This window comes from Salvelinus fontinalis, chromosome 29, assembly GCF_029448725.1.
Source record: "Salvelinus fontinalis isolate EN_2023a chromosome 29, ASM2944872v1, whole genome shotgun sequence".
NCBI lineage: Eukaryota > Metazoa > Chordata > Actinopteri > Salmoniformes > Salmonidae > Salvelinus > Salvelinus fontinalis.
The window spans coordinates 36,432,914-36,456,913 of NC_074693.1; the positions used below are offsets into that span (position 1 = coordinate 36,432,914).

The window sequence follows — 24,000 nt, forward strand, 5'->3', positions numbered from 1 at the left end:
ACTAAGGTTGCTTAATTGCATTGTCAACATCGATCCTAGAGTGAATGTGAATAAACAATGAGATTGCCAGAAATTCTGGAGCTGCAGTATGTACAACTGGTGGAAAACACCCAAAGCAATGGGAAATAGTTTTTTCTCCTTAAGGAGTTCTATAAGCCAGGGCCGGCAATGGCTCTCAGTTGCCAGTTGCATGCTACGGAAGGAGATACTGAACCAAGATGAAAGACCGCCTGTATGCAGGGACAAGGGAGAAGATGAGACAGAGAGAATACATGTCTCCAAAACAATTCCATTATTGACACAGTGCAGGCAATAAGGGCCCTTTTTTTAAAACCCCATCAAAGTTCTTTACGGGAGGCCAAAAGGAAAATAATGTGCTAGGCTACGGCTACTGGCTCGTGCAGCATCAAAGAGTTGCCTTCATCTCTTAGCCCGAGCTCAAAACCTTTTGGGGCATCTCGGCTTTGATGTGCCGATTACCTGGATACGTCGGCGGGACGTTATTGGGCTAGGTGAGCCACCGTGTTCTGTGAGGACAGCCCAGTGCCGGCGGCGTTCCGTTTGCTCAACCTGCATGCTGCCTGGGATTTGGCTGCTGCGCCCTCAGGTTCTGTGCCGAGCATGTTTTCCCTCGGCCCCCATCCTTTTAAATGTCCGTGAAGATAAGATGGGGTGTGGGATAATTGTGTGGAGTGCAGATACAGTAGATGAGAAGTGTGGTGCCTGTTCCTTTTGGGGTTTTGTGTTTCAAAGAGAGGCGAGTCGGCAAGGAAATGTTGGCAGTTTTCTGTGGAGGCATATGTTGTAGTGGCCTTGTCTAGTGCACGCTGGACACAATGTCATTGAAGTGAAATTTTATGTAGATACCAAACTTTCACCATGACATGATTAATGTAGCATAACAGTTGTTTAAATGTCTACAAGCACAATGATCCCAGATAACCAATCTCTTGAGGGAATGGGATTGAGAAATTTGCAGCTCAGGGGTATAATTCTAGGGGTGTCGAATGTTCAGCTTGCTGAAAGTCACTATCGAAGCTCTAGTCTAGAGTGCCCAGTTTAATTGTGTTTAGGAGCATGTTTTAACTCTCTCCATGCTTAAAATAGTAAGAAAATAGATGTCATTGTTGTAAAAATCAGTAAGTGTGCTTAATTTTCTAGCATCCGTGTTTAAGTATTATATATTACACTGTTTTCCATTTTGGTGGACAGAACTTGTTACTACATTACACAGAATAACATTTTTACCACATAAGAATGACAGGAAATACACAATTTTTTACCTTGGATTGGTGAGTTTAAAGTGGCATAAAAACCAATTACTTAAAACAGATCAATATTTTGGGTTTAGTACCAGTGTTTTTGTCATATGCACCTGTCTGTAGTGGGACTTATGCTTCATTCATTACAAATCAGAAACTCGGGAACCTCACAAGTGACTCGCAAGTGTCTAGTTTGAGAAATAGACGCCTCACAATTACTCAACTGGCAGCTTCATTAGAAACTATTCGCAAAACACCAGTCTCAACGTCAACAGTGTAGAGGCGACTCCGGGATGCTGGCCTTCTAGGCAGAGTTGCAGAAAAAAAGCCATATCTCAGACTGGCCAATAAAAATAAAAGATTAAGATGGGCAAAAGAACACAGACACTGGACAGAGGAACTCTGCCTAGAAGGCCAGCTTCCCGGAGTCGCTTCTACACTGCTGACGTTGAGACTGATGTTTTGCGGCTACTATTTAAAGGAGCTGCCAGTTGAGGACTTGTAAGTCGTCTGTTTCTCAAACTAGACACTCTAATGTGCTTGTCCTCTTGCTCAGTTGTGCTGGGGCCTCCCACTCCCACAGTTTGCGCTCTTCTGTGAAGGGAGTAGTAGACAAGATCTTCAGTTTCTTGGCAGTTTCTCGCATGTAATAGCCTTCATTTCTCAGAACAAGAATAGACTGATGAGTTTTGGAAGAAAGTTCTTTGTCATTTTGAGCCTGTAATCAAACCCACAAATGCTGATGCTCCAGATACTCAACTAGTCTAAAGAAGGCCAGTTTTATTGCTTCTTTAATCAGAACAACAGTTTTCAGCTGTGCTAACATAACCGCAATAGGGTATTCTAATGATCAATTAGCCTTTTAAAATGACAAACTTGGATTAGCTAACACAACGTGCCATTGGAACACAGGAGTGATAGTTGCTGATTGTCACGGATCCCTCCGGGAACTTTCATTACGCACACCTGTCCCCTGTTCCCACTGATTAGTATAAGTATAAGTGTGCCCTTTGGTTTCCAGTGGGCTGTTGATTATTGTTACAATGTCCATTGGTGTGTGTGAGTACCTGTGCTGTGTGTTTTGGCTTTCGTGCCATTGTGGATTGCGCAGATGATTACGGGTCTCGTCCCGTGTGTTAATCATTGTGCGCGAGTGTTATTTATTCGAGGTACTCCTCGCTCTTTTGTTTTTGGTTTCTACCCTGTGTTTTGTTACGTGTTTGTTTGGTCTTCGTCCCCGTGCCTTGACACGGCACGCCGTAATTTGAGCTTAATAAAAAACGTTATTACGCATTCCTGCGTCAGTCTCCCGATCCTTCATGCCAACGTAACACTGATAATGGGCCTCTGTACGTCTATGTAGATATTCCATTAAAAATCAGCCGTTTCCAGCTACAATAGTCATTTACAACATTAACAATGTCTACTCTGTATTTCTGATCAATTTGATGTTATTTTAATGGACAGAAAGTGCTTTTCTTTCAAAAATAAGAACATTTCTAATTGACCCCAAACTTTTGAACGGTAGTGTAGATAAATGGCTACTACAAGTTCACATCTATTGACAGATAGACATGTATGTGGCACACCCAAGTACTTTAGGTTTGTCTCTTAGAGTTTAAACAGAATTTGTTGGCACGGTTATTTTCCCAGTTCCATTTATTTCAATATAATATCGAGTAATTAATTTGCCGTGCCATTGATTACAGTAGAACAAGCTAATCAATTACAGTTTAGTGGCCACTTGGTAAATACTGGTGCGTGTGCAGTTTATAAGGTACTAATTTAGAAAAATACAAGTATTCTGAACACAAATTTGACAGATGTAGTCATATATGTAGAGTGTAATTCTTATGTTTTGGTCTTCAAAATATCACAACTTATTTCAGCATATTGATTATGAATTTGGACATTTAAAAACGGGTGTTTAGACACTGGGCAAAAAAAAACTATAATCCATGACAACAAGCAGCAGCAGTATCATTTTCAACTCATGTTTTAGGAATATAAATGCTATTTTTAACAATTCAAATGTACCATTTATAACAGGATTCCACTTAATGAGGTAAAAACGACTGAATGAGCTCAAAAACGTGCTATGATTTATTGATTTTGATTCATGAAATTGTGAAAATATGTTTGCCCTGCCTAGTAATTATTCTGTTCAATGAGGAATTGTTGGTGAACTCTGGGTACATGTCACAAATCAACTTATCAAGACCTGATTGTGTGAGAGACAACCTACTCCCTCCATGTAAGGGAGGTAAGAGAGGCCCAGCAGAAGGTAAAGATGAGGAAGAGGGAAAAGGAGACAGTGAGAGTTCTGGGGTTTGACAAATTACACACGAGCCAGAGAAATCAGAAAACGATGGCAAAGTGTTGCTGCACTAGGTCCTCCACTACAGAGAAAACCAACACACACCAACACACAGCCAATAGGATTGTTGGAGGTTTTGATTTCTCATTACAAGTTCACTGGTTCCTAAGGACTCAGTGGCAGAAAGTTACTTACACTCATTCACACACACACATACACCTACACTCATATACCTACCTTAAACTTTACAGAGACAGGGCTTGGATTATAATCAAATATGACCACTCAGTCCAGCTTGGTTGACCAATGAGCACAACCAAAACAAACAGGCTGTACCCACCAAGAGAGCATGATGCAAGTAGGCCTATGTATGTTTTAAGAGAATGTAGTAGGCAATGTGCTGGGGGTTTCCTGCTGGGGAGGCCTAAAGGGCATTGCACCACATCATCCATTCTGCCCTGCACTTCAAAAAACAGCCCATGGAGCACTGCCCGGGGGCTTTCGCCATTAACTTGCCACTTGGCGGCCAACTGCAGGGAGCAGCAGAGACAAAAGCCACTGCCCATCCCTGCATGCTCTGATTGCTCCAAGAGGGCCAGGGCTAAAAACCTTGTGTGCCCTGACTGGGACGGGATGAGGCCTCGGTTTGGCATGGCGGAGCGTAGATTCCCCTGCAGAATGTTTGTTTGGTTGTGTTTGGCACAGGCCATCCAGGACTGGGTCTTTATCAGTTCTGTGAATGTCAATCCATTGATTCAGTGTGCAATGTTAGAGGCTTCTTTGCTGTTTTGATGAAGACGTTGACATTCCACAGATACAAATTGAAATCAAATCTCAAATCGGGAGATGAGACCACACTCAAAGACGTGCAGCAGGCTATGTTCTAGTGCTATTTCAACATGTTCTCTCTTTCTGGTCCAATGCTCTACCATGTATTCCCAAACTTGGGTACGCGTACCACCAGGGGTACAACCAATGCACTCGGCGGTACGCCAAATAGAAATGTGATTCAACTTTTTTTAAATACAATTTTTATATAACTTTTTTTTTCACATTTTCAAACAGTCCATTTAGTAAGTCCATAGAGACACATTTCCAGCTCTACTGGTAGTACTGCTACTACCAGCAATACCACCCCTGCACCTGTCGATGACACAAGTTGTTCTGCTTCCACAAGAACGTCCAATGCTAGCATCAGTAATTCTACATGTGTTGTTAGCCCAGCTAGCATGGACACGGACAGTTGTGAATCTGATGCAGCCGAAGAGCTGCTGCCCCCTTACCTGGGAAAGCACCGAACAACAGACAGGGATGTTGGACCGTCAAAGAGCCGCAAATATGATGAGAACTACATTGATTTGGAGTTCATTTATATTGGGAGTAGTGCCTTTCCTCAGCCACAGTGTGTTATATGTACAAAAGTACTATCTCACAACTCGATGAAACCTTCACTCTTGCGCAGACATTTAGAAACAAAACATGCCAAATTGAATAATAAGCCACGGGAGTTTGAGTGATAATTAAGACGACTTTCGAGTAGTAAAACATGCATAAAAGCAACAGATACCATTAATAAGAAGAGGCTAGAAGCGTCTTATATGGTGAGCTACCGAGTGGCTGGGACAGGCATGCCCCATACTATTGTGTGAGGACAAAATTCTTCCTTCTGCTGCAGATATGGCTGGGACAATACTGTGGGAAAGGCCCAAAAAATTATACAGACAATGTCTTCAACGAACAACACTGTTTTACGACACATCAGTGACCCGGCAGGAGATGTTTTGAAACAATTACTGCTTCGCATACAAGCCAGTGAATTCTATGCATTACTGCTGGATGAGTCAACAGACATGGCAGGCCTGGCACAGCTCCTGGTATATGTCTGTTACATTTATGGGGGATTTATTATTTTATTTTACCTTTATTTATCTAGGCAAGTCATTTAAGAACACATTTTTATTTTCAATGATGGCCTAGGAACAGTGTGGTTAACTGCCTTGTTCAGGGGTAGAACGACATATTTTTACCTTGTCAGCTTGGGGATTTGATCTTGCAACGTTTCAGTTACTAGTCCAACACTCTAAAAACTATGCTACCTGCTAACGCGGGTGCAAAAGCAGGTGCTCCCGACGCCACTTGGGTACACTGCAGCATCCACCAAGAGGCTCTTGCTGCCAAGGGAATGTCTGACAGCTTGAAATAAGTTTTGGACACTGCTGTGAAAATGGTTAACCTTCTCAAAGCAAGGCCACTGAACACTCGTGTATTTTCTGCACTATGAAATGATATGGGCAGCGACCATGTAGCGCTTTTACAACATACAGAAGTGCGCTGGTTACACACTTTTTTTTAAATTGAGAGACGAGCTTAAAGTTTTCTTTACTGATCATAATTTTCACTTGTCTGACCACTTGTTCTGTGAAAATGTTATTTAATCAGAAGTCACTGCCAGATTTCTGGATTGGGCTGCGCTCAGAGTAACTTGCCTTGGCAAATCACACTGTTAAGACACTGATGCCCTTTGCAACAACGTACCTATGTGAGAGTGAATTCTCGACCCTCACTAGCATGAAAACTAAATATAGGCACAGACTATGTGTGGGAAATGATTTAAGACTGAGACTCTCTCTTATACAACCCAACATTGCAGAGTTATGAGCATCCTATCAAGCACACTCTTCTCATTAACCTGTGGTGAGTTATTCACATTTTTCGATTAACAAATAAGGTTTTATATGTAAGATGGTTAAATAAAGAGCAAAATTATTGATTATAATTATATTATTATCTGTGCCCTGGTCCTATAAGAGCTCTTTGTCACCTCCCACGAGCCGAGTTGTGACAAAAACTCACTAATTCTTATGTTTAATAAATGTATCGTATAGTGTGTGTATGGCAGGCTTACAATGATGGCAAAAAACAACATTTGAGAGGGCGCTGACCCTGGTGCTAGAGGGGGTACGCAGCTGGAGGTTGAATGTTTGAAGGGGTACGGGACTATAAAAAGTTTGGGAACCACTGCTCAATGCAGTGCACACCTGAACTAACAGTTTCATATGTCAAATCAGAGCTGTCTATTCATTCTTGATATGCAAATTGTTGGGTGACATGTTCCACATGATCCACTAATATACAGTATATGGTGTTTCATCTTTGGACATCTCCTTCTTGCCTGGCAGGTGTTGGAATTAGATAAACCCATCATTTCAAATAAAAGTGCAGAGAAGGGAAGCGGATTTACAGACTGTCCAAGAAAAAAAGGGTCCCATTGTCCATTTCCTATGTGAGGTAATGATAATAAATAAAAGGCTTTTCTCTCTCTCTTTGACGTCTCTCGCTCTCTCTCCTCGCTGACGTGTTTTGCCATACTGCGATCTCCTGTGTCTCCGGGCCCTCAGGTTATTTGGATATTGCATGGAGTCAAAGCTCTGTCAATCAGATAAGCACTGACCTAGCAGGCCTTATAGATAAGACATTACACAGCAAGAGGAAACGGCAGACAGTGGGGACACAAGGCCGACTACAAAGGCTCAGTGAAGTGAGGCTGATCAAGAAGGCTCTTCAACCACACAGAGCTGCCAAGAATGAAGTATCGCTTATCCCAATTTAAAACGACTGGATCAAATCTGGATCTGGTGGATACTTGTCTATCTTTAAGCATCTGCCTTCAAAATCCCTCCCATTTTCAGGGAACAGAACCCAGTTTAAACTGGTATCTCCTCTTTTATGTGAGGAGCTGTAACATAAAATGTTTTTGTAAATCATGCACTTATTCCCACAATAGATTGAATTAGGCCTACAGTTTTTGATCTCGCACCAAAAATAAGTTACATTTGAGGCGACAGGCTTACTCTAACCATAATGCCAATGGAGTGCAAAAGACCATTGGTGAATGAGTGCTAGTGTGCGACATTGAGAAATTACAAAAGGGTGAGACAAGGATGTGCTTTTGTTTAAGTCAACATTTGGGTGGTCCACAGATAGAAATGCACTGGGGGGGGGGGGGGGGGGGGGGGATTCCCCTACGAATTCTAAATAAACTTTGAAGAGAGCCCAGAGCACTTTCCATCAACGGAGGAGTGACTCAAAGGTAAAACATTAATAAAGATATACTTTATAGATGCCACTCCTCTGAAACGTCTCACAGCAAACTTATGCTCAAAGCAATCATACAACATAATTATGCAATTCTGCAACAAGTAGAAGAAACATAATCTCTTCTGAATATAGCGCACAGTGTAGCCTACCCTTGTGGATGAGTAGCCTATGCTCTATAACCATGGTGGTGATGTAAAAAACTATTTATATGGACAATTTCTACTTAAAATGTTGGCGGCGTCTAAGAATATTGAATTGTATGCTTCCAGTGCCATCTACTGACAAGAGACAGGTAGCACAGAGCTTACCATTCAAGGCTATAGTCTGCCATTGCAGACACATATTAATACCCATAAAAACACAGAAATTGTTCCAATGGATTTTCCAACATTCCTTTTTCACATTGTGAATTTTACCAAAAAAAATGTAATAAAGTGTGTGTTTGGTGTAGGTTTACTTTGGCGTGACATTTTGATTGACCTATAATTCTCTCTCGGACAAGGTGAGTTTTATCAATGTAATTGCCTCAATTTACTCTCAAAAATTTGCAATGCTAATTATTGATAAAAGTTACCTTGTCTGAGAGAGATTTGCGCAGTTATCAAAACGTCACGCCACGCAAAGCCTACACGAAACACAGACCTTATATGAAGTAATTTTAAAATCCAAGATGGAAAAATGAATGGTGGAAAAAGATTGGAACCATTTCTGGGTTTTATGACTCATACTGTGGTACTGAATTCACAGGGAGATTCTCAATCGTGCCTGACAGCTTTTCCAGCTGGGACACTCACTAACTATCACCTTAATTGGCTGCACCTGATGTGCTAATCAAGGCTTCCTGGCATCACAGCACTTGGACATGGTCGTTGCTGCCACCTGAGGGATGGAATGAGGAAGTGTATCCTGGTAGAGTGTGTTGACTAACTGTATGATAAGACTCAACTACCCCCCCATAACACTATCGTGGAATAGGAGAAAAGCATGCACACATTTATAAACAATACAATACTTATCCTTTTATCTATAAATGTGTAGCACAATAAGATACATTTGTTTTTACCACTTCACACATAAATTTTGGGGTTCCACCTCTATAAAAGTAATTCCAATTAGACTGGTTTGGATTTCTCCCTATCAATAAAACACAATATGGTGCAGAGCGTTCGACTTGGCGCCGCTAAAACCATTGACAACTGCGTGCCATTTTCAATATCATCACCTCTTGAAAAGCATAGTCAGAACTACACATTTCTGATTATTCCACATGTATCTTTATCATCAGAGTTATATAGCAAGTAACTGCATGTTTTTTATGATCAGTAAACATCAATTGATCATGTATTTTCATATACGTAAGGGTAGTTATCCATTTGGCATGTAGCTAGCTAGCTAAGCAAACAAGGTGTAATTTAGCATGCTTCATTAGAATTGAGGCTTTTGGAAGGAGCTTGACATCGGCAAGTCTTTGTCCTGGTAAAGTTGTCAGTCGGACCTCTGTCATCACCACTATAGATGGCAAAGCCAATCAGTGTCTTTTCCTATGAGATGACGCACAAATACTTTTAAGACTTCATGGGGTTTTATTTGAATGCTACCACCCACCGGCATGGCATTGTTACCACCCACCGGCATGGCATGCCCATAAACGTGACACCTAGAACACTGCAGTGTATTCGGCACAAAAGCTCTAACAGCATAACTCGTATATCCTAACATTACTCTATCAGGTAAAGACTCTGAATCAAAGCTCAAAAGAACAGACTGTGTCACCTCGGTTTCACCACGCTCCACACCGGATCTGCATCGCACCAAACGGCAGGCATCACAAACACCAGGAATCTTGTAATTAAATTGCTCCACCTCCACACTTACCGCTACCACAGAAATCTCTCTTTTCAATGGTGCCCTGTACCTAAGCCAAAGGAAGCTACAGGTCTTTCCCCAAGTTGCGTCACACGGAGCGCCTGCTTCTTCTGATCTGAAGAAACACAAACGCACATCACAAGTCCACTTCAGGTTACCTTCACTGACTCAACAGCACCACCCAACCTGAAACCACCCATGGATCAGCCAAAGCGTCTGCTTCCACCCTATAAAAAATCTCAATCCCACTGCACAAAACATATCTTTATCATAACCATGCCCATCAATGCAAGGCTCAGGACCCGAGCTCCTCACAACACTACCCCTTTCCTTCTACCCCTTCCATTTCACCTCCAGAACTCAAACTGGCATCCAGCTCACTCTTTTAGAACTTGACATCAGTCTTCCTCGACATACCCTCTCCCTTGTTATTGCTAGCTTCAACAGATTCAAACCTATTATCTGCCACCCTCAGTCTTTTCAACCTCCTCTTTCTTTCCTTCCAATCCTACTCCCTTAACCAATTCCGACTCCTTCTGAAAATATGACACTTTTCCAAAATCTATTTTTAGCCTCCTCGAGAGACATACTACGCCCTGTACTCCCTCCACTTCAAACTCAGTATGGCCCGCGAGTCATGACTGAGCTGAGCCAAAGAGGAAGAGGCAAAGCGAGAGGGTCGACTCCGCCCAAAATCTGTCCATGCAGATCATGCAGACTTGGGGCGTGTTCCACAGCTAAAATGAATCGATGCAACAACCAATGGTTGCATGCCACATCATTGACTGTGTCGTCGTTGTCGACTGACAAATTGCTATAACATATGATGTGGTTAGCTGATACTTTACGGAAAGGAAAGGGGGATACCTAGTCAGTTTCACAACTGAATGCACTCAACTGAAATGTGTCTTCGGCATCTCACGCAACCCCTATGAATCAAAATACCTATCCAGGCGTTGTAAGATCTGTCAGGAGTCAGCAACGCTCATAGCGTTAATCAGGCCAAGTTAGGAGTTTTTGTATGGGGGGCAGTGATGAATTTGGTCAGGATAGAAGTGAATTGCTATTTTGATAGGTGAGGCTTATTTGATCCATTGAAAGTTTAAACATGAACGTCAGGAACATTTGCACTTTCCAAGACATAGACTGACCAGGTGAATCCAGGTGAACGCTATATACCCTTATTGATGTCACTTGTTAAATCCACTTCAATCAGTGTAGATGAAGGGTAGGAGACAGATTAAAGAAGGATTTTTAAACCATGAGACAATTGAGACATGGATTGTATATGTGTACCATTCAGAGGGTGAATGGGCAAGACCAAAGATTTAAGTGCCTTTGAACGGGTTATGGGAGTAGATGCTAGGCGCACCGGTTTGAGTGTGTCAAGAACTGCAACGTTGTTGGATTTTTCACGCTCAACAGTACCAACAATGGTCCACTACCCAAAGGACATCCAGCCAACTTGACACAACTGTGGGAAGCACTGGAGTCAATATGGGCCAGCAGCCATGTGGAACACATTTGACACCTTGTAGAGTTCATACCCGGACGACTTGAGACTGTTTTGAGGACAAAAGGGGAGAGGGAACTCAATATTAGGAAGGTGTATATAGGAATCACGTTGAAATTGTGGTGGCAACTTCCTCTGGAGGGCGCCTTTATTAACAAGGACATAAGGCAAATATGTCATGTACATTTTATTATACATTTTTAGTAGGAAGCGAGTAAGAAAAAAAGAAGGAAGTGAGTGATGGACGGGAGGGCAGGACAAGAGAAAAGATTATTGAGATTCAGCCACAAAGAACGGGCTTCCTGCATGCTCTCAGAGACGTTCATATACAGTCAATGAACTAAGCAGACCATACCCAGCAAATGCATGAGAGCCAACCCTTAATAAATCCTCTTAAGGATCGTACCCTTTTTTTACATTTTCGCCTAAAATGACATACCCAAATCTAACTGCCTGTAGCTCAGGCCCTGAAGCAAGGATATGCATATTCTTGGTACCATTTGAAGGGAAACACTTTGAAGTTTGTGGAAATGTGAAAGGAATGTAGGAGAATATAACACAATAGATCTGGTAAAAGATAATACAAAGAAAAAAAAAACATTCCTTTGTATTTCTTTATACCATCCTCTTTGAAATGCAAGCCTTAATGTATTATTCCAGCCCAGGTGTAATTTAGATTTTGGCCACTAGATGGCAGCAGTGTATGTGCAACGTTTTAGACTGATCCAATGAACCATTGCATTTCCTTTCAACATTTTGTATCAAGACTGCCCAAATGTGCCTAATTTGTTTAGTAATAACTTTTCATGTTCAAAATTGTGCACTCTCCTCAAACAATAGCATGGTATTATTTCACTGTAATAGCTACTGTAAATTAGACAGTGCAGTTTGATTAACAAGAATTTAAGCTTTCTGCCAATATCTGATATGTCTATGTCCTGGGAAAAGTTCTTGTTACTTACAACCTCATGCTAATCGCATTAGCCTACATTAGCTCAACCGTCCCGTGAAAGGGACACCAATCCCAAATAAGTTTTTTAAAGGGATACTGCGAGATTTCAAGATTTTGGTTGTTTCTCTACTTACCTAGAGTCAGACAAACTCATTCCATGGAGGGCCGAGTGACTGCAGGTTTTCGCTCCTCCCTTATAGACTGGTTAGCTGACAACTTCACGAAAACGATGTACATGCTTCAATGGGGGTGTGACGTCCGTGTGCTGTTGTGATTCAGGATCACAGAGAACGATAGAGGCCTCTAGTGGCCATAAGGCTGTATTCCAACTTCATTGGCTGATCCTTCCTGGTGACCATGTTGGAACCATGTCCAACCGGGTCATCAGGAGAGATCAGCCAATTGTGAAGAAGACAATTGAATACTTTAAAATGGAGATAGTCTCAATGGCGCTTCCCATGCTGTAACAGAAGCCATAACGGCACGGATACAATGATGAGGCCTCTTTCCAGCTCTATGTTCTGGATGGCCAGATAGCTAGCAACAATGACAAGAGGCTGCCATGTGGGGAATCGTTGGTGGCTCATTTCAGCTAGTTTTATCTTGTTTTTGATACCATGTCTTGTTTTGAGGTGTTTTGACTGATCTCACGTCTATGCTAATATGGATCAAATTATCTAGCTAGCTAACCAACAACTGTAACGATGTATTTGAGAGACCATAAGTGATCATTGTGCAAATGTATTTATGCTTTTGAATAACCATTGGAGACTAAATATAGTTTACACGTTGTCAACAATCGAAGCCAACCCTGTCTGTTTTGCCCCATAGTTGCGCACACCAGTGGAGGCTGCTGAGGGGCGGACAGCTCATAATAATGTCTGGAACGGCGCAAATGGAATGGCATCAAACACATGGAAAACATGTGTTGGATGTATTTGATCCCATTCCACAAATTCCGCTCCAGCCATTACCACGAGGTCATCCACCCCAATTAAAGTGCCACCAATCTCCTGTGGCACACATGTCGGTTTTGTTGCTAAACAACCAACCCGTCTATACTTGATTGATGAATTAAGGTCACTGATTAGTAAAGAACCCCCTCTCAAGGTTGTCTTAGTCTTAATTGAAAGGACAAAACAAAAACCAGCAGACACTAGCGCCTAGTCCATGGAAGGAGTTTGACATCCTTGGGTTAGTTAGAATGTCTATTTCTCTGCTTTGAGATGAGCTGGCTACTGTTCCCGGGAGACTTCCAGTAATTGTCCTAAGCTAACAATATGCAGACTTCAACAATCTCCAAACTACACGCAGAGACATAAAAATGGTATCCATGAGTTAGTCTGACTGGGCATTGGTGGAGTTAGAGGTTTCACTCACAGACAGAGTGACAGTGACAACAAAGGAGAACAAGGAGAAGCAGAGACAGAGTGACAGCAGAGATAGACAGCAAAACAGGAAGGAAACAGACCGTTTTTACATGCTGTATTTGTCTTAAACATGAGCTGGTTAAAAAGAGCTGTTAAAAATCATGTTTTGCCAATCATAGGTAGAGTAAAAGTTGAGGAACACTGTACTATAGTGTACTGTCTATGTTAATGGCAGGGCTGAATTTTTGTTCCAGTCTGTCCATGGACGTAATTAAGCACTTGTGTAATGAGTAGGATTCTGTGTTTTCCCAAGCAAAAAAACGCTTTATTTGCATTTCCAATGAAAAGATATGCATGTTGTTTCTGGACTATCCACCATGCTGCCTGGTTGACAATATGTCCGAGCGGAGCAGATTACTGTTCGATTTTAGAAGGGCGCTCCTTCCTCGCCGCTTTTGCCCGTTCACGTCACGGGCCATAGACCGGTGCTCTGCAGCTCAGCATAATGGAAGCCGCCCAGTGGTAAACGGCCTGAGTGGGACATCTTCATTAATCCACCATCTTTGATGCTCTTCCACCCGGAAATAAGCAGCATTTTTAAAGATGGCGGAGCAAGGGCCAATGGCGATAGCTATGCGGCTAAGAAATCAACTCCAGTCCGTATATAAGCTCGACCCTTTACGAAATGAGGTAGGTACCAATTAGTTTCGGACTCTATAGACGCGACAAGACCAGTAAGAATTGTTTAAGTTAATTAGAGCTGAATCTAGCTACATAACTACGACGAGGAAAAGCAGCAATGCGAGCACTTCCTCCTGTCACCAAAGTGATGGAGAGAGAGCTGCCTACGTGTGCGCAGGCGTGTGTGGAAGAGTCTACCCGTGTTTTCTGGGCAGCTACTGCAAGGTCCTTCGTGCAAATGTGTACCGTTAACTCACCGGTTTTACACCTGTAACGGTCTACATCAGGGGTGTCAAACTCATTCCACGGAGGGCCTAGTGTCTGCAGGTTTTTGGTTTTTCCTTTCAATAAAGCCCTAGACAACCAGGTGTGGGGAGTTCCTAACTAATTAGTGATGTTAATTCATCAATCAAGTACAAGGGAGGAGCGAAAACCCGCAGACACTCGGCCCTCCGTGGAATGAGTTTGACACCTGTGGTCTACATTATTAGTTAAAAGACGCATTTGCGTTTTGGATGAATGGAAATTAGTTTATAGGTAGCTAGCTAATTGTGTTTGCTAGGCTAGCTAGCTTCTGGTGACGGACTTATCGAACATGGCTTGTAAAAGTGACTAATATTTGTCTTACCTGTGTCCTTTATTTGCAATTCCATGTGTAGCGTAGTGGGTTTCTAGCGATAACTTACAAATAAAGATGTATAGATTCTACACTGTTATTATTGACATTGTGTTAGCATAATAGATACTCTGCTACAATGTTGCAGCCACCTGACACGCCAACCTGCTTATGTGTGTGTATTGGTTACATACTACACATTTTTTTGCAGATGTTATCGCAGGTCCAGCGAAATGATTATGTTTCTAACTCCAACAGTTCAGTAAGAACTAACAGTGCGAAACAAAACAAACAAATCCCCAAAGTTAGAAATATCAACCTAGTGGATAAGAGCAATCATCATATTGTTATTCGAATGAACTCATCACTCTGTCTACTCTAGAATGTAAACATTCTAGCTTGTTTTTGACATTAATGTTCTACATTGTTGCTGCTCAGGAATAAATTCTAGAAAATGCAGGTATACTTTCTACTCGAGATTTCAATAGCAATTTATTATTGTCGAAGGAGGAAGTCAAGTTGAAGATCAAAGACCTGAACGAGCACATAGTGTGCTATCTCTGTGCTGGGTACTTCATCGATGCCACAACTATTACAGAGTGTCTGCATACATGTAAGTGGGCCCAGCCTGTGTTTTCAATGTTTTGGCTTCTTGCCCTCTGAGAAATGGGCAAACTGTTATAGACATGTGTATAAACCCTGGATTGCTGATGCCTTATTGGCACTCTCCAGAAGAAGTTGTCCTGCATAGGAATGAATGGAATTCTACAGTATTTACATTTAATTGTTTCAAGGACAAAATTACATTTATTTAAAGGGATACGTCTGGATGTTATTTACTTCCCCAGAGTCCAATGAACTTGTGGATACCATTTTGATGTCTCTGTGTCCAGTATGAAGGAAGTTGGAGGTATTTTCGCAAGCCAATGCTAACTAGCCTCAGCCATTGCGCTAAAGATACCCATAGACTTCCAGCCGTTACCGCAACTACTTCTAACTTCCTTCATACTGGACCCTGAGACATACAAATGGTATCCAATCCCGAACTATCCCTTTAAGTAGTTGTTGTTGTAGTGGGGACAGTAACATTAGAACTTTACAAAAATGTTACTTTAAGGATGGCTCACGTAAGTATGGATTAAGGTGTCTGTAATAGAATATATGTGGCAAAAATGGATGTAAACATTAACAAATGCATTTCTATAGAATCCAAAATATTTTTTGCAATGGTGAGGGAGTGCCAGATGGCAGTGCAGTGGCTTCATAACAACGCCCAATGTCAGTCATCTAGTGTATATATAAATCATTGGTCCTAGCCTACTTATTGCCTGTGAATGCATACAGTTGTATAGTACATTTTAACGTTATTATTAAATAACATGAATGGCTAATGTCTCTTCTGCTTCTATTTCAGTCTGTAAAAGTTGTATTGTGAAATACCTCCAAACCAGCAAGTATTGTCCAATGTGCAACATAAAGATCCACGAAACACAGCCTTTATTGAACCTGAAATTGGATAGAGTGATGCAAGACATTGTCTATAAACTGGTTCCAGGACTTCAAGAAAGTAAGTAGGCTAATACTTGTTCTCATTTACATAGTACTCTAGTATTGGTTTTGTTGTTACACAAGTCAAATAAAGAACCGTCGCTATTTATCCTGTGTACTTTGGAGAGAAAATATCTCTCAACTCCTAATTGGAACAGCGTTAGTTAAACTTCAGGAGGAAGCAGCATTGCATTGTTAGCCATTTAGTGTTGGTTGATTTTGTATGTGAAAGTCCTTATTCTAGGGTCCTTTATTTTCTGTTCTTTGTAAACAGGTGAGGACAAGCGAATAAAAGAATTCTATCAGTCGCGTGGGCTTGAGAGAGTTGTCCAACCCTCTGGAGAAGGTAAGCCTTTACAGGGAAAAAAAAGACCTAATTTCACATTTTGTGAATGTACAGCTTTTCCCCCAATGTCATGATATGTTATTCGTTTGAAATGGTATCTGTGTGTCTCACCCCTAGACTCCATACCAGATGCTACAGGATTACCTTTCACCACCTTTGACCATTCCAAGGCCCACTTTTACAGATACGACGAGCAGGTCTCGCTTTGTCTAGAGAGGCAAAGGTAAGCTTTCGTGTCATGCCTTGACAACTATTCGCAGACCACTGGACTGTAAACAAATTATATTTCAAGTGGTGGATTATCACTGTTAGACTTAAGTGTCGAAGTTCAGTCTTTTGGTTCTATATCCCCAATCAGTGTTTCCTCTAGCTGGCAATTGACATATTTTGTCCATTTTTTAAAAATACATAAAAGCCAACAATTAAAAACATTGTCAACCCAGAATATATCCTAATGAAAAATAAATATTCTCTAAAAATCACATTGGCTCTGCATGAAAATTGGTTCAGGTTGTCTTTCAATTGCATCTCTTTACTCTGCCTTTCTCCTCTGCCGGTCTGTGTCTCACTCTTGCTCACACACGCAACATTGCATGAACTGGTACTGGCCTGCAGACTTTACCACTCCAGTGAGTCCATGACAGGGGGAGAAGTTTTCATATTTTCTGACATTTTGCTAGATTTATCTCCCTAAAATCTCCCTAATAAAATATAAATAATTTACAGAAATGTACAGTCCACCAAGGAGGAGTATTTAGATAAAGTAATCTTGCTTCCTCTAATCTAATGTCTGGTCAAGTAGCCAGTTAAATGTTAAACTAGTGCAAATCAAGTTAGCTGGTTGGCTACTGTACCAAGGATGGAGGCACAAACAAGTGGGGAAATGAAGTGACACTTAAACAGAGCATATTGACATGCATAGCCGTGGGATTTTGGGTGCAGAAGCACCCCCTGAAAAAAAAAATAATAATAATTAAAAAAACTATTTTTTCCTCTCACAAAAGTAGTTCTCTGGGCCTTTACTAGTCTTGTATTAGCGGGACAACTGTAGCACAGGTTTAACAAAAAATGACGAGCAACAGAGACGGAGGTAGACATTGCGCAAGGATCCAACGTTCACTTTGTAGACTTATTCTTCCTCCTTGCATAGCTCAATAATCATTGTCACTTCCATATCGTCAGTGGGCACTCCTAAAAAATAAAATAAAAATCCTTAGCCTACACATTGGTTGCATTCAGATGGTTCTATTACAAAATGCCCCTTAAAATGCCTGTGTGTCATGCTTAATCATGTATTCTCTCGTCCCTGCAGTTTATCTCTGTCTGGAAAAAAAGATAAGACCAAACTGACTCTTCAGGTGGGTAATGGACCTGTTCCCTACCACCAGAGGTCCCTGTTGGTTTAACGTGTAGTGTTCTGTTTGGATTGAGATGAAAAACAAAGAGGTCTCCATAAACAATGCTTCTGTTAAGTGTCAATTGCTGATGCAATTATGGTTAATTTGAGTGCGTCTGTCAGTCCTTACTAGAATTGCCCACAAATGTTTTGGTATTTCTGTTTATTTACGTAATAATTTGGATTCATACGTGTGTTGAAGAGCAGAATCAGAGTTGTAGTAATGTTGTGGAAATGTTTCTCTGCCTCTTCTCTGCAGCAGAAGTTTGTGCGCTGCTCGGTCCGAGCCGAGGTGAGACACCTGCGTAAAGTGCTGTGTCATCGACTGAATGTGGAGAAGCACCAGGTCAGTCTACCCTCTAGCAAGACTACATTTAAGCACTATGTGCAGTGTGCACTTTTTGTAAACACTCAAACACAGGAACCACATCCTATGATAAAAAAAAATGAATAATGTTTAGCCTGTTAGAGAACTGAACAAAATTGCAACAACAGATTATCTGGGTGCTTTGAATATTATACACAAGTTTAGCACATTTTGTGTCAGCGTGTGAATGTTTCAGAGAATTGAGTGCCATTGTACAGTTCACCCAGGACCAGTTATGTTTTGTCCTCTATGTGTGGTCTCCATTGCTCCACAGGTCCAGATGTTTTTCAATAATGAGTTCCTTCCAGATCACATGACCATGAAACGGCTGTGGCTCTCTCACTGGTTTGGCAAGGTACAGTGCTCTCATGTTTAGCCAACAATTTTCATACTGAATTCCTTTACACTTGAACCGGCTTTTCCCATTTGGACAGTCGTTTAGGAAAAAACTACTGTGGTAGGAACAGGATTGTGTCAGATTTAAGGAAATAATATTCTGTATCAATATTCTGTCGTGACTTCAAATGATGCAATATCTATGGCAATTTTACTCAAACGTTCTCTAGCACCAGAAGTAATTTTGTTACTTAGCAAACTGTAGGCCCTATTCAGTCAAGTAGTTTGTGTTTGCGGGATAAGAGAACAAATAATGTCACGTAATAATGACAAACATACAAGAGTGCATATTTAAACTGTCATGCTGACACTGATTCATTTCTCACTACACTTTCCTTAGTAAATCCAAATATGCTTAATCGCAATGGGAGAACTTTTTTTTGACTTACCTCAAATCTTGTCATCGGGTTATAATTGATTTGGGAGTTTCTTCAGAATTGTGTTAGTTTGATTTAATGTTCATGTGGGATCAATTTAGTTGTAATTAATTGGGTATTTTTATTCCAGGCTCAACCGTTGGTCCTTCACTACACGATCAAGGACAAAAGGACAAGATAGGATTTTTTCCCCCCTTTCTAATGACCTCAGCAGCTGTATATATTTTGTTTAATATATAGTATATTTTAATAGTGTTTGTGTACATATGCGTATTTTCCTCTTTGTATTCAAAAATAAATAGTGGACAAATGTGCAGAGTTCTTTCTGAAAATGTCTGGATATTTGCACTGCACTTACAACAGAAGCTGTATTCAATTATGGGAAGCCATCAAACCAACATAAACATGGAATGAAAGAATGGATGCAACCATCAATGAACCAAGCAGTAATATCTCAATTCATTTGGAAAAGTTCCTAATCTTGGTAGTTATGTAAGATAAATCCTAACATAATAGCATCGATGCTTTAGTAGTGAAAATAATTAGAGGAGCAGAAGTATGTACACCATGTTTTATAGTGCTTTATAGACCAGAAAATTAACTGTACAAAAATTGTAATCTACAGTGCATTCGGAACGTATTCAGAGCCTTTGACTTTTTCCACATTTTGTTGCATTACAGCATTATCCTAAAATGTATTCAATATTTTTTTTCCCCTCATCAATCTACACACAACCCCATAATGACAAAGCGAAAACAGGTTTAGACATTTCTGCAAATGTATTCAAAATAACCTTATTTACATAACTATTCAGAAGTGTTGCTTTGAGACTCAATTGAGTTCTGGTGCATCCTGTTTCCATTGATCATCCTTGATATGTTTCTACAACTTGGACTCCACCTGTTGTAAATTCAATTGATTGGGCATGATTTGGAAAGGCACACACCTGTCTATATAAGACCCCACTGTTGACAGTGCATGTCAGTGCAAAAACCAAGGCATGAGGTCGAAGGAATTGTCTGTAAAGCTCCAAGACAGAATTGCGTCGAGGCACAGATCTAGGGAAGGGTACCAAAACATTTCTGCAGCATTCAAGGTCCCCAAGAACACAGTGGCCTCCATCATTCCTCATTGGAAGTTTGGAACCAGGCTGAGAAGGGCCTTGGTCAGGGAGGTGACTAAGAAGCTGATGGTCACTGACAGAGCTGCAGAGTTCCTCTGTGGAGATAGTTGTCCTTCTGGAAGGTTCTCCCATCTCTGTAGCACTCCACCAATAAGGCCTTTATGGTAGAGTGGCCAGACAGAAGCCACTCCTCAGTAAAAGGCACATGATAGCCCACTTGGAGCTTGCCAAAAGGTACCTAAAGGACTCTCAGACCATAACAAACAAGATTCTCTGGTCTGATGAAACCAACTCTTTGGCCTGAAGTCGAAGTGTCCCATCTGAAGGAAACCTGGCACCATCCCTATGATGAAGCATGGTTGTGGCAGCAACATGCTGTGGGGATGTTTTTCAGCGGCAGGGACTGGGTGACTAGTCAGGGTGAAGGTAAAGATGAACAGAGCAAAGTACAGAGGGATCCTTGATGAAAACTTGCTCCAGAGCACTCAGGACCTCAGACTGGGGTGAAGGTTCACCTTCCAACAGGACAACAACCCTAAGCACACAGCCAAGACAACGCAGGAGTGGTTTCGGGACAAGTTTCTGAATGTCCTTGAGTAGCCTAGTCAGAGCCAGACTTACAGACCTGAAAATGGTTGTGCAGCGACGCTCCCCATCCAACCTGACAGAGCTTGAGAGGATCTGCAGAGAAGAATGGGAGAAACTCCGCAAATACAGGACTGCAAGCTTGTAACGTCATACCCAGGAAAACTTGAGGCTGTAATTGCTGCCAAAGGTGCTTCAAAGTGCTAAGTAAAGGGTCTGCATACTAATGTATTTATACTAGTATTAAGGGGATTTATTTAAATTTGCAAATATTTCTAAAAACCTGTTTTTGCTTTGTCATTATGTGGTATTGTGTGTAGATGGGGGGGGGGGGTGATTTAAGCAATTTTCGAATAAGCCGTTAACATTACAAAATGTGGAAAAAGTCAAGGGTTCTGAATACTTCCCGAATTAACTGTATAAGTTGATAACAAATACTGTTCAAATTTACATACATCTTAGCCAAATGCATTTAAACTCAGTTTCACAATTCCTGACATTTAATCCTAGTAAAAATTCCCTGTTTTAGGTCAGTTAGGATCACCACTTTATTTTCAGAATGTGAAATGTCAGAATAATAGTAGAGAGAAGGATTTATTTCAGCTTGTATTTCTTTCGTCACATTCCCAGTGGGTCAGAAGTTTACATACACTCAATCAGTATTTGGTAGCATTGCCTTTAAATTGCATAACATGGGTCAAACGTTTCGGGTAGCCTTCCACAAGCTTCCCACAATAAGTTGGGTGAATTTTGGCCCATTCCTCCTAACAGAGCTGGTGTAACTGAGTCAGGTTTGTAGGCCAACTTGCTCGCACATGCTTTTTCAGTTCTGCCCACACATCTCCTATAGGATTGAGGTCAGGGCTTTGTGATGGCCACTCCAATACCTTGACTTTCTTCTCCTTAAGCCATTTTGCCACAACTTTGGAAGGATACTTGGGGTCATTGTCCATTTGGAAGACCCATTTGTGACTAAGCTTTAACTTCGTGACTGATGTCTTGAGATGTTGCTTCAATATATCCACAATTTTCCTCCCTCATGATGCCATCTATTTTGTGAAGTGCACCAGTCCCTCCTGCAGCAAAGCACCCCCACAACATGATGCTGCCACCCAGTGCTTCATGGTTGGGATGGTGTTCTTCGCATTGCATGACTCCCCCTTTTTCCTCCAAACATAACGATGGTCATTATGGCCAAACAGTTCTATTTTTGTTTCATCAGACCAGAGTACATTTCTCTAAAAAGTACGATCTTTGTTCCCCTGTGCAGTTGCAGACCGTAGTCTTGCTTTTTTTTAATGGTGGTTTTGGAGCAGTGGCTTCTTCCTTGCTGAGTGCCTTTCAGGTTATGTCGATATAGGACTTGTTTTACTGTGGATATAGATACTTTTGTACCTGTATCCTCCAGCATCTTCACAAGGTCCTTTGCTGTTGTTCCTGGATTGATTTGCGTACTATTGTTTGTACAGATGAACGTGGTACCTTCAGGCCTTTGAAAATTGCTCCCTAGGATGAACCAGACTTGGAGGTCTACAATTGTTTTTCTGAGGACTTGGCTGATTTCTTCTGATTTCCCCATGATGTCAAGCAAACAGGCACTGAGTTTGAAGGTAGGCCTTGAAATACATCCACAGGTACACCTCCAATTGACTCAAATTATGTCAAGTAGCCTATCATAAGCTTCTAAAGCCATTACATTTTCTGGAATTTTCCAAGCTGTTTAAAGGCACAGTGAACTTAGTGTATGTAAACTTCTGACCCACTGGAATTGTGATTAAGTGAAATAATCTGTAAACAATTGTTGAAAAAGTTACGTGTCATGCACAAAGTAGATGTGCTAACCGACTTGCCAAAACTATAGTTTGTTAACAAGAAATTTGTGAAGTGGTTGAAAAACTAGTTTTAATGACTCCAACCTAAGTGTTTGTAAACTTCCGACTTCAACTGTAAGTTTAATTGAGTTCAGTGGGCCAAGTCTGAAATGATCAAATGGGAGTATTGCAAAACTAACACTGAAGAGCTCTAAATTCTTGTAAATAATCGTGTTCTTGGAAGCACCTATACCGTACCTCATGCAGTGTGGTACTTTGATGGCCTAGCTGTACATACCTCTTGATGCAATTTGTTTTAGCCACCTTATGATTTTTGCTGATAAGTCTTGCTTGGATAGGAACAGTTAATGGCCAAAATCTCTAATAGCCATGCCAGCATTGGGCATCAGTGCTAACTCAGGCCATCGGAGTCAAATCAGTAATGCACTGTACTCAAAGCCATAACCAAATCTCCTATTAGATAGCTTTTTGTTTTAATGATTGTCAGTGAGACTTATGCCTGATGTTCTTCCTTCATAGAAAGCAATAGTAATGGTGTCTTTTTGTAGGCACTAACTCCGGCCTGGCTCGTTGGTCAAAGCCTATTGGGACATTGTTTTTGGGGGATAAACAGTGAAAATGTGGTCTGTAGTAAACACAGGCTTAGATCTTGTTTTGCTCTGAGAATCTTAATCTAAAGACAATTTGAATTTTCAAACATTTATGTACTCAAAACAAGCTAAAAGACAAAAGGCTTCGTAATTCATAAAGGTCATGTTTAACTGTTTGGGCCCCGTGTGGCTCAGTTGGTAGAGCATGGCGCTTGCAACGCCAGGGTTGTGGGTTCAATTCCCACGGGGGGCCAGTACAAAAAAAAAGAGAAAAAAAAGTATGAATGTATGTACTTGTAAGTCGCTCTGGATAAGAGCGTCTGCTAAATGACTTAAATGTAAATGTAACTGACTGATATCTCATGGAACAAAACATAAGATCTCCTAAGCTTGCGTTAACCTCAGACCTTATTTTTGGCATTTATCCCAAAACCCCATTCTTTCCCCATTTCATTTCCCCCATATGAATGGCTGAACAAACCAGAGGTAACTCCTTTCCGGTTTTTAGGACAACAAGCTGTTGTGCTCTATTGCAAGTGATAACATCCCACTAAGCAACACTAGGTGGCAGACTTGATTCATTCATTACTTTTTAGGTTGACAGGCATACCTCTTTGAGGGACATTATTAGTGGAGCTATGGTGTTGCTTGACTACAGAATAATATAGAATAATTTACCTTTTGCCACCTGACTTTATAGTATGACTCAACAATCATACAGGGAGATTTGTGCCATTGAGAGCCTCAATGTCATTCAGTCATGC

General features: G+C 41.2%; 1 protein-coding gene and 1 non-coding gene across 4 annotated transcripts; both read left to right on the top strand.

Annotated features, from left to right (window-relative positions):
• The first annotated feature begins 13,939 nt into the window (after window positions 1-13,939).
• LOC129827935 (polycomb group RING finger protein 1) lies at window positions 13,940-19,416 on the top strand. 3 transcript variants are annotated; one of them, XM_055889232.1, is made up of 9 exons: window positions 13,940-14,068; window positions 15,186-15,288; window positions 16,090-16,242; window positions 16,498-16,569; window positions 16,687-16,792; window positions 17,882-17,927; window positions 18,225-18,311; window positions 18,607-18,687; window positions 19,236-19,416. In XM_055889232.1, the coding sequence occupies exons 1-9, from the start codon at window positions 13,982-13,984 to the stop codon at window positions 19,284-19,286; spliced, it is 786 nt and encodes a 261-aa protein (XP_055745207.1). In that variant the 5' UTR covers window positions 13,940-13,981; the 3' UTR covers window positions 19,287-19,416. The 3 variants fall into 3 exon arrangements, with proteins under 3 accessions (XP_055745207.1, XP_055745206.1, XP_055745205.1); XM_055889231.1 differs by having other exon boundaries at window positions 13,941-14,068; window positions 15,183-15,288; window positions 18,228-18,311; XM_055889230.1 differs by having other exon boundaries at window positions 13,944-14,068; window positions 15,183-15,288.
• Window positions 19,417-23,414: 3,998 nt separating this feature from the next.
• Window positions 23,415-23,490, top strand: trnaa-ugc (transfer RNA alanine (anticodon UGC)). The gene has a single exon. It is a non-coding gene; the product is annotated as a tRNA-Ala (tRNA).
• The last annotated feature ends 510 nt before the right edge of the window (window positions 23,491-24,000 follow it).